The sequence below is a fragment of the Leptosomus discolor genome, chromosome 2 (assembly GCF_034619465.1).
Source record: "Leptosomus discolor isolate bLepDis1 chromosome 2, bLepDis1.hap2, whole genome shotgun sequence".
Classification (NCBI taxonomy): domain Eukaryota; kingdom Metazoa; phylum Chordata; class Aves; order Leptosomiformes; family Leptosomidae; genus Leptosomus; species Leptosomus discolor.
The window spans coordinates 87,055,164-87,066,610 of NC_141392.1; the positions used below are offsets into that span (position 1 = coordinate 87,055,164).

Sequence of the window (11,447 nt, forward strand, 5' to 3'; positions counted from 1 at the left end):
AGCATGTATATAGGTACCTGTATGTATATACACATGCAAAATGATTTTTACAGGATCTCAGTGATGGTTGTACTCATTTTAGATTCTTGCTTTTCCCCAGGAAGGCTGTGTATAAGGGAATTAAAAAAGATATTCAGCAGTCATCTTGCCTATATTTTTTGTACCTACACTTCTAGCTTGTCTGCTTGTCCCCTGGCACCAGGAATTTGAGTTTACGCATGACAAACACTACTGCAGCATTTGTGAGACTTTAGTTGTTCCTCTAGGCATGTGTATGTGTTTATGTATGTCTGTCTGTAAGTTTATGCATAGAAATATATATATATATACACACACACATATAAATAAAAAGTCGTAACTCATCCCCCCCTATATCTTTTAACTATTTCTCCAAATCTCATGTAGCACCGGTTGGAGTCTCTCTGCAATTTGTTGTTCTGGCTACTTGGATATCAGATTCTACTGTAATTCTTTCTCACTTCTCTCCCTTTCTACTTTTTTTTTTTAAAAAAGAAAAGCATCTGCATATTTCGAAGATATGCACCATTGCCAAGCAATCTGGTGTAGTGGCTTAATATGCTGGCAAATAATTTCACAAGTTGTTTGTGTGTGTGAAGGCAGTATATTTGAATATCATTATATTCTGAATGTAGCTATGAAGAGAGTTATCTGAGCTTATTTAAATTTTATAAAAGGCCAGACAGCTCCAGAAATGAAAGAATGTTTTACATTTTTTAATTGGAGTGCATATTTTTGTCCTTCACTATTGATGACGGCATGGGACATCACATTAGCCAAAAGCCTTTCTGTCCTAGCTTCTAAGCACTGCCAATACTTGGTGGCCTAATAACAATTTTTGGGAGAAGTAGACTCCTGAGGACTGAGGTAGAAGGGATGTTGCTTTGCAATGTGTTGCTGATCTTCTGTGCACTAACTTTCTGTCATTTCCTGGAAACCCCTTTTCCCTTTTCCCCTTTTCGTGTGTTTATCCGCTGTATGGGTCACTGCATTTGAGCACTTTCTTTTCCTTTCCACCTCTGAGGTCTGTATCCTGTACTTCATTTTCCTTAAGCAGTTTGATTTTTGTGAATGTCCCTGGCCAGATTTGCTCAACTGATCTCTCCTGAGTGTCCCCAGCTCAGTCCCATGTGTCAATGCATAGATCGCTGTCCTTTTCTGTGACCTTACCGAGGATGGCTTCTCAGAGGCCTTTGCGTCTTCCTTTGCCGTTTGAATACAGATCAGAAATGGACTTTCAAAAGAGCAAGTCATTTCCTGCAGAGCAGTGGTTCTGTTCTTTCTTTATGGTGAGATCTGAAAATCCCACTAGCTATATCCTTCAGTTTACGGAGGTGTCTCTGAAGTTTGTGTGGCTTGGAAGGGGAGCGAGGTTTTCTCTCGTGAGTTTTCTTGTTCATCTGATCTGCTTTCCCCAAGCTGAACACAAAGGCAATTCTTCTCTTTCCCTAAAATCTGCATCCCTGCCTCCCAGGGGCTCCATCCACTTCCATCTTCCTCTCTTACCTTTCCCCAGTTTCCTTCCGTCTCACCTGGAGATGTCCTATTCCGTGTATGAGGACAGCAGTTACTGCTCCTCTCTCCTCCCAGTCCCCTTCACACCAGTCACTTAGCCTGCATTACCTTTGCTTTCAGCATCTCCTTGCTACCTTACAAAGTCTTTGATTAAAACTTGTTATAGCCACAGTTTGTTGTGGGGAGTGGAGGAGAAAGACGTGCCCTCTGTGCGGTTTATGAGAGTACTCCCTGGAGCCTGATGTTTTTGCTACCTTTCTGTCTCCAATCCTTATTCTTTTAATAAAGTTCACTGATATTTTCTGCTGCAACAAATTCTTGACCTTTCTTGTTCTCCTCTGGCTGTTACACAGAAGCTGTTTTCTTGGAGTGGTTATCTGTTTTTTTTGAGTTCCCCCCCCCCCAATAAATGTGTTTTTCCTCCAGTTTCATCCAACATTCTTCTGGGGACCTTTAGCATTTAGCATCCAGTGCAGCCTGGGTCCTTTATGTCCTGCTTTGCTCTTTCAAATAACTTCTTTCCCTTCAACTGCATGTTGTGTGCTAAGTTGCTGTCTCTTTTAGGTACTTCCAGGAGATTGAGTGTTTAGCCCCCATCTCTTTTGCACCTGGCTGGTGCTCCATTTAACATTCATGTCAATTCTACTCAGCAGTAATAAGCACCTGCACCTTTTGGCATTAGAGAATGGCTAGAAGAGAGGCTGGAAATGAAGCAATTTCTGTTGGAATGTTGAAATCCAAGATAAACCCTTTTGTGAAAAAGAAAAGGTTTGAGACTTCAAAATTGACCAGGTTAATGAGTTCTCTTCCATTTTCTTTAGAATGTAAATACCGTAGCATTGTATCAACTTTTTTGTATTACCTGTTCATTCTGCTTTATAGGGATATGGATCCTTAAACTGGAGCTGATTTTAAGCAAACACCAGGTCACTCTTGCTTCACTGTTTCCCTTTCATCTGAGCCTTTCAAATTTCAGCAAACCTCTTCATCCTCTCCCAAAACTATATGTTTAAATGAAATTAAGATGAATAAAGTAGACTGTGAAAGATGTTAAAAATCCTGCATTTATACTGTCTTTTTGTTGTCTTGAGAAAGCAAACCTCCACCTTCCCTCCTTTCTCCCAAAGGCTGGGCAGACCAGGTAGCTGTAGTTTCCCATTAATGTGACCCCGACAGTCTCCTTGCTGGTTTGTAACTTCAGTACTTCGTCTTTGACTCTGTAGGAAATGCCTGTGTAGGGGGCTGTTTTTCACAAGCTAAGGGGTTTCAAGTGAACTCAGGAGCTCTGGGGGTTTTTCACAGTCAGATGGGGCAGCTATCCCTGCTCTTCCCACTGCAGCTGGGTGGGATGTGGGAGACACATCCTTGGTTTGCTTAATTCAGAGAAAGCGCTTCAGGGTAAGCCTCTCACTTACCAGGTGTGCACCCTGCCTGCTGGAGTATCAGTTAGTGCCTTTATTTCTGGATGTTTAACTCTAGATCCAACGTGGAACAACTTAAGCAGTTTAGAGACAGACAGCAGAATGGAGAGGCTGCCAGAACGCTCACTTGGCTCACAGGAGAGCAAAGTTCATGTTCTTCGCCTGCACCAAATGGAGCAGGACTTCAACCTCGCTTTTGAACCTCTCTGATCTTACAGATACACCTATGTGCTGGCTGTTCGCAAGGTAAGGCACAGCCGCTTTTTCTCTGTGCCTGCAAGTCACCTGTGCTAAAACCGATACAAAAATCTCACCAACAAAACTTTGGAGGGAGGAAGGAATGGTATTTCTTTCAAAAACATCATCGGTCGCTGATAAACGCACTTGTTTTCCCCCTTGTTTTGTTTTCGTCGTTCAGATTGTCAGCTGCTGGATGGTGAGGGGATGTCACGTAGGGGCAGTTTGCCCCCCAGTTAGAATAATCATAGAATCATATAATCATTTTGGTTGGTAAAGACCTTTAAGATCACCAGGTGCAAAGTTTATCCTAATACTGCCAAGCCCACCGCTAAACCATAATCCAGCCCCTAGTGTACAAATGGCATGTTAATTAACATAAAGAAACCATAGCTGTGGTTTCTTGCTAATTAAGGTTCAACTTGCCAAAGATATCATCACGTTACATAAGAAAAAAATTTGATTCAGTACTTGCATGCCCTACTTTACCCCATAGCTGATAGCGCCTTGCTCTAACTAGGAGATAGCATCCTCCATTTGCTCCTTTCCTAGTGTCTTTGCTCCTTCCCAGTCCCTCATGCAGAGAAAATTCCTACTGAAGTGAATGGAAGTTTTCCTGAATTAGGATTGACAGCGTATTTGCCATTTATAGCCTAGAAGTAACACAGTGTTGGAGATGGAGTAGTAAAACAGTAAATATGATAGGGGTAACATTGCTTTCACATTCTTGTCAACACGCGGTTTTTCCTTGCTCAGTGTTACTGAGTCTTAAGAGTGCCATTTCTCAGACTGCACATTTCTTTCTCCAAGGCTTAGAAACCTTGTTCTGTCCTCGAAGCAGTATTGTTCATCACCATATGGGATAAGGTAATTATTAGCCATATAAATTTTCATTTTATAGGACAGTTCTAATTCCTGGAGGCCAACAGTTACTGTGGTAGATCTCATTTCTCTCACACTTCTTCAGCTGACTACACATGAGTATAAATTGCTGCTGTTTCTCCTGTGGTAGTACTTTGTGGACTGAGTTTGGTAGGAGTCCCAGCATACTGGGCACTATGCAGACTTACCAGAAGATAAAGCCCTTCTCTGAAGGACTTACAAGCCTTATAATGTGTAAGGAAGGAGATTGCGTTTACCTATTTTTGTGCATTCAAAAACTGTGTTTCAGTTGTACTTACTTGCCCTTTAGCCCTTCTTAATTAGCTGTGGGTATCATAGAAGAAATGTATAGACATGGAGATCAAAATATTTTCTAAAATAGAAGCTAGAAAGGTTTGATTGTGGATTTCCCTTTCTTGTTTTGGTTCCTTTTCTTGCCACGTCAACATTTTTGCAGTTATCAATAGCATCATTGTATTGCTCATAATTACTTTCCGAGGAAGAACGCAAATATTCACTGTTTCTATTCAGACCATTAAAATTGCTCTATCAATCGTCCTGGTTTGAAAATTATAATAAATTCAGCCGTTTTTGTAGACAACAATAAAAACTTTCCAGCCCTCCCTCTCCCCTAGAACAGCAGACAAAGATAGGTAATAGCATTTTAATGAAGTCATGTTCTTGTTCCCTGAGTGAACTGGTCCTGTGGATGAACAAGAAGTCCAGGGGAGGTATAGTTCTCCCTGTTGTCCGAGATCAGTTACCAGCCTTTTACATATTTTATATTTTACCTAAGGGGCCTTTATATTCTGATAGCATCCAAAGCTTCTTTTAAGGCTGTGTGTAACCACACAGTGGAGGGCAGTAGTAAGACTTGCCCCCTCAACTCTTCACTGATTCGTTTGCTTTGAGGGCAAAGGTGTGTCTTCAACCTTCAGCTGATATTTCACACCTCATATGTTTGAACCCTGGTAAAGCAGGCTAGAAGAAAGGGCTAGAGGAAGTTAAATCCAGGTCTCTGCAGAGAGCTAAGCGGTGTGTTTGTAAAAGCCACTCCATCTAGTGGCAGTCACTTGGCACAGCTGGTCTGGCAGTGCCCATCAACAGCCGCCGATTCATGGGAAAAAAGTCTAAAATGGTGCTCAGCTACGGGTTTTCTGGTTTTGGTCTTCAAGATGAAAGATGCTTGAAATTTTTATCCGTTGTTTAATCCTTATCTGTAATCATAATTCATCACTTATTGTGAATTGCTGCATGCAGTCATGGAAATACATAGAAAATTTTGCGTGCCGGCGTCAGCGCGGGCTCTTCCTCATCTTTAATCAATGTTTCATTTCTTTTAAAGCTATTTTAAAATGACTGAGGTAGTAGAGCTCATTTAAGGAAGGGATGAAGCTGAGAGCTTTGGAGACTCAAAGGCTCTGTTGGAACAGTGGATTCCAGCAGGGCAGGGAGGCTGTCCCTTGGCAGGGCAGGGACACTCTCCCTCACTGCTGCCCTGCTCTCACAGGGTATTTCATGTAGAGATGGTCTTGGGTCCTGGGCAGTATGGGTTTGGGTTGAGTTGAACCTAACTGCAAAGAGCAGTGCAGCCACGTGACATGGAGTGTCCTGTTTTCGTGGGCACTGTCTGCTTGCCACTCCACGTTCTGACAGAAGAGCTAAGAGCCAAAATTTGTGTGGCACTGGCCAGAGCACGTGACCAAATGAAAAGACCAAGAACCAGACCACTGCTTTTGCCGTTGGCTTTTCAGTCTATGTCAAATCGTGCAACACTTCAGACTGTGACCTGGACTACCCTGATAACCACAGTGCCAAAGGTCTTGTTTTCACTGGACAGCCATGGAAAACCTTGCCGATCGCTTCAGTGCATTTCAGTGTTGTAGCTTGTACCGGGACAAGCTAGTATCTAAATTAAAATAAACAAAATTCCAGTAAAGCGCAATTCCAGATCAGGCGAATGGCTGTTTTACTGCAACTTTAATAAAAATCAACTGCTACTTGAATAGGTGCATGCACACATACTGCTCGAAATTTCCAATTATGATATTCCCAGCAGCAAACAAAAACAAAATTAATGTCAGCTGCATCCCCCAAAGCCTGAACTACACCACTAATGAACTCCCAAGTACTCTCAAAGAAAACTCTTTGCAGAGACAATAAGGTGGAAATTACTGTAATAATCTCAATGTAAAAATACAGAGGGAAAAAAAATCATTGAAATTCAGAGTAAGACTTGCCTCTCCTGATCCCATTAACCATGTTGTTAGCATAGCATATGCATGCATAGTGATATTGTCACATAACTCACTGCCACCTTCAAAAGAGCACGCAGGGATTCGTGTTCTTTCATTTGTATTTCAAACAAAGGTAGGGGTTGCACAGCGACTTGCACCTTATTCTGAGGAAGTCTATACTTAACATGACTCCAGCAGGGACCAGCCACCTCATAACAATTTGTTTGTCTGTCTAACAGAAGTGCTCAGTTGCATACAATTTTTGAAGCTTTACTCAAACATAATCTTCTCAACATGGGGCTGTGTCTTTAATCATTAAAATAGTTGTCTTCTGTCAGAAATAAGCTGGAATAACAGAGAATACCACAGACATCTTTACGTGTTTATAGAACTACTTGATTTATTTAATATTTTTGTGGTAGTCTTCAAATTAATAACACATTCTTCACTTCTGGATTTAAACTGGTGTTATAATGCCAAGTTTAAAGTTGCCAGACTTCATCCAAAGCAGATTTGTCAGTTGTCAGCAGGGTCATCTTTGCAACATGTAACATCTGCGAATTCTACCAGGAACAGCTGTAAAGCACCCTCTAGAAGAAAAGTACCTTACGTGTTAGATTATTGCTGTTCATTTTTGATGTGTGCTTCAGTGTCATTTCCCTCCATCAGTGCTCACACCCTCAAAATGAATTTCCTTAATATTGTCTGTCTGCCTAATAATTACATTGTTAGTTGCTGAGCAAACAATGTCTGCAAAAGCTGACACAGCCAGTATCTGTTGTGTGTTAGACTGTCCTGGTAAGGGTTGTTTATACTCATCCTTGTTTGCAGCACTGGAGTTGTAGTGTCTTCTGGAGGTCTGTATTCATATATTCCCTTTAACACTCAATGTCTAGGGCTGCTGAATCAAATGCGAAACTTTAAACAACTATGGAAAAAGTCTTGAGTGTTCAGATGCTATGTGTAAGTGCAGTATAAATACCTCATCCGCCAAATGATCTCTGCTTCTTTTGGAAATGCTCATGGTTTCTTCTAAGTATTGGTATTGTTGCAGAGAGGAATCATTTTCTTCTTTCTTTCAGTTTTCATGGTAAAACCGAGCTGTGGTCCCTACTGTGCAAGTCTCCTCTTTAGCAGTTGAGGTGATCAGTACTCTGGGTTTTGGCACATAATCTCTCGTGGCCTTTCTGGCCGTTTATTGTCAGTTGTGTAAAGTGAACAGGTTAAGTCAGTACAAGCCTGTATATGGCATTTGGGATTTCTTGAGTGTCACAAACAATTTCCTCCATTCTAAAAGCATGAAGAAGCTTGGTTTTGCTCCTGTTGCTGATGTAATCATCGAGATGTCCCATAGCAGATGCGGAATAGCTGTAGCACACCGAAGCAATGATTCTGCCTCTTATTTACATTCAGACCACTCTCAGCCACTCTGGTGGTGCAAGGGGGCCCTAAAGCAGATGTTCAGTGCGTATTCAAGGCATGTTAAATTGGCAAAGTTATATAACGGAGCACAGCGTAAGAAGAGCTGTAAGACCTGTCTGACATGTTGATGCATGCAAGATGCTCAGACACTGATGAGGGTGCTCTCCCAAGGGTACCCTGACCAGGAGTTACACCCTGCAATTGATCACCGTCCATGAGCAAAGGCTGGCATGAGTGGACTCAGAGACCACTGGCTACCTGGGGACCTTCTGCTGGGCTCCCCATTTCTGAGGGGGCAGAATGTTTTTGAGGGTGTCCCCAGTAGGAAGAGTTACATTTCCGTGCTTCTCACAGAAGCCTGGAGTTTTGGCCAGAGCTGCACTCTGACCAAGGCTTGGTGCCATGCTTTTCTAAGTGAGCGTGAACTGCCCTGATGGAGGCTTCTGATCTATGCAGATGGATCACTGATGCACTGACTGATTTAGGAGTGCTGGTCACCTTTCCTGAAACTGTGGAGAGGGCTGGGTAACAACCCACCTCCCCCACCTAGCTCGAACATCCCAGTTACCTTGGTTTGCTTAGCAGAAAGAAGGAGTAGGGTAATGAAGCTATATCCAGATCCTTATATTTGTAGATTAAATACCTTGCTAAGAAATTTGCAATAACAATTTCAGGATGTTAGTAGACCTCAGGTTGCTGTAACAGGGTTGGGAATATGCAGGCATACTGGGTGAACTGTGAAACTTAGAGTGCATGGTTCTTTCCCCATTCCCTCCCTGTTGTTAGGTTTTCAAAACCCTCAGTCCCTTTTGAAAGAAAAGCAATGAAGGTGATGATTGAGTTTAATGCTGCTCCTGCAGTGGCACTTGGTATTATCTAAATGAAGCAAGCCCAAGGAATATTGGTCTGCAAGGTACTTTGCAATCAGAAGACAAGTTCAGATCTAGAGAAAAATTTCTTTCTGCTGGAGCAGCTTGGAAGATTTTGATGAGAAATGAAAATTACTTTCCTGTGGAATACTCAGTTCCCTGTGCCTCCGTTTCACACATCACTTCAAGGGTAGATTTAGACTAGATATAAGGAAGAAATTTTTTACAGTTTTTTACACTGGCACAGGTTGCCCAGAGAGGTGGTAGAAGCCCCATCCCTGGAAACATTGAAGATCAGGTTGGACAGGGCTCTGAGCAACCCAATCTAGCTGAAGATGTCCCTGCTCACTGCAGGGGGTTTGGGCTAGATGAACTTTAAAGGTCCCTTCCAACTGAAACTGTTCTATGATTCTTAGTGTAATTCAATTTCAGTGAAATCCAGGTGATTTCTTTCTAAGTGCTTAACTCACCCTGATTCCCACAGGTGGTAAAGGCTAGACCTGTACTGAATGCAAGAGAAAGGTTGATTTTGTTTGACACAGTTCAACTAAGTTATTTGTGGAGTTTGTCTCCCTGTTTGTCTTACTGAAGTCTGATCTTTTCCCCTTCTAGGATTTCTTCTGATGCCTTTTTCCCTCCCCCAAGTCTCTCTGAAACCAACAAGACTGGGGTTATGAAGTCAATCCTAGATGGCCTCGCAGATACAACTTTCCGAACAATCACAACAGATCTCCTTTACGTGGGCTCCAACGATATCCAGTACGAAGACATGAAAGGCGACATGGCATCCAAACTGGGATACTATCCCCAGAAGTTCCCTCTCTCTTCCTTCAGGGGTGATCCTTTCCAAGAAAAGATGACTGCAGGAGATGATCCCCTGTTGAGCATTATTCCATCAGATCAGGTCAATATCACAGAGTTTTACAACAAGTCCCTGTCCACGTTTAAGGATAATGAGGAGAACATACAGTGTGGGGAGAACTTTATGGATATGGAGTGCTTTATGATCCTGAACCCCAGCCAGCAGCTGGCCATTGCCGTGCTATCACTCACCCTGGGCACCTTCACAGTCCTAGAGAACCTTCTCGTCCTATGCGTCATCATCCACTCCCGAAGCCTCCGGTGTAGACCCTCCTACCATTTCATCGGCAGCCTGGCTGTGGCCGACCTCCTGGGCAGCGTGATATTTGTCTACAGTTTTGTGGATTTCCATGTTTTCCACCGGAAGGACAGCCCCAATGTCTTCTTGTTCAAACTGGGTGGAGTTACAGCCTCCTTCACTGCCTCCGTAGGTAGCCTTTTCCTCACGGCAATAGACCGGTACATATCTATACACAGGCCACTAGCTTACAAAAGGATTGTTACTCGACCAAAGGCTGTTGTAGCGTTTTGTGTGATGTGGACCATCGCTATTGTAATAGCTGTTCTTCCTCTGCTCGGCTGGAACTGCAAAAAGCTCAATTCCGTTTGTTCGGACATATTCCCTCTCATCGACGAGACATACCTGATGTTCTGGATTGGGGTCACCAGCGTCCTCTTGCTGTTCATTGTCTATGCCTACATGTACATACTGTGGAAGGCTCACAGCCACGCTGTTCGCATGATTCAGCGGGGCACACAGAAAAGCATAATCATTCAGTCTACAGAGGATGGTAAGGTACAGATCACTAGGCCTGATCAAACTCGTATGGACATCAGGTTAGCTAAAACCTTGGTCCTTATCCTAGTCGTTTTAATCATATGCTGGGGCCCTCTCCTTGCCATCATGGTGTACGATGTCTTTGGGAAAATGAACAAGCTCATCAAGACTGTCTTTGCCTTCTGTAGCATGCTCTGTTTGCTGAATTCAACAGTGAATCCCATCATCTACGCTCTGAGGAGCAAGGACTTGCGACACGCCTTCCGCAGCATGTTCCCCACCTGCGAAGGAACCGCGCAGCCCCTCGATAACAGCATGGAGTCTGACTGCCAGCACAAACATGCCAACAACGCGGGGAACGTGCACAGGGCTGCCGAGAGCTGCATTAAGAGCACAGTTAAGATTGCCAAAGTTACCATGTCTGTCTCCACAGACACAACTGCTGAAGCGTTGTAAGTCAGAGACTTCTCAGCGTTGTGAGAAAATGAGTTAGTTTAAAAAAAAAAAATCAACAACAGAAAAAACCAAACCCGTGGCTTAACGTGTTTGTACCCTCCTGTAATATTTTTTTGGTTTGTCATTGTAAGCTGAGCGATGATTGTGTTAAGAGCATTGCCATCAGCCAGTTCTTCAGGTTTTACAATTAGGGATTCAAGCTAACTTTTCAAAAGTTTTTTTCTCTAAAAATGTTTATTGAATAATAGTATGTTTCCTGAAAGAGCACAGAGAAAATACCAGGTTAGCAATGATTCCTTTTGGGGATGTGAAGAAAAATGGTGAAACCTAACTGAAAACTAATACATCCTAAACCAACACCATCAAATAAGAAAAAAAGTCTTGTAACCATGCTGTTCATTTCAATGTGAAGTGTATTTCATGTCTGTAAGTAATAGGAGTTTTTGATTTTTCCCAAAAGCGACAGTGCTGAGTTTTAGAGGTTTTGTAAAACGTGTCGTGTCCTGTGAATTGTATGCTGTTTTATTATGTGTTATTGATATTTGTCTGATTAAACAAAGTGATAAGGTAGACTTCCGTGGAAATAATGTGAAATGTGTTATGTAACCCATTGAAAACACTTACTGTATTTGAAGAATTCCTACGAGCTATTTTGGAAATTTTACACTTCTAGTGGTCTTCTGTGGACTTAGAGGAGAGGCTTTGTGTTCTTGTACTAAAATTATTTCCCCACTACCTTTTACTTTCACAT

At 42.5% G+C, this 11,447-nt stretch overlaps 1 protein-coding gene across 2 annotated transcripts; it reads left to right on the forward strand.

Annotated features, from left to right (window-relative positions):
- Positions 1-9,223: 9,223 nt before the first annotated feature.
- CNR1 (cannabinoid receptor 1) lies at positions 9,224-10,696 on the forward strand. 2 transcript variants are annotated; one of them, XM_009951995.2, is made up of 2 exons: positions 9,275-9,340; positions 9,416-10,696. In XM_009951995.2, exons 1-2 carry the CDS (start codon positions 9,275-9,277, stop codon positions 10,694-10,696), a joined length of 1,347 nt encoding a protein of 448 aa, XP_009950297.1. The 2 variants fall into 2 exon arrangements, with proteins under 2 accessions (XP_009950296.1, XP_009950297.1); XM_009951994.2 differs by having other exon boundaries at positions 9,224-10,696.
- Positions 10,697-11,447: the final 751 nt, after the last annotated feature.

What these genes read in the sequence shown, in the direction of transcription:
- CNR1 (XM_009951994.2), top strand. Translation starts at nt 9,275, where the DNA reads ATGAAGTCAATCCTAGATGGCCTCGCAGATACAACTTTCCGAACAATC.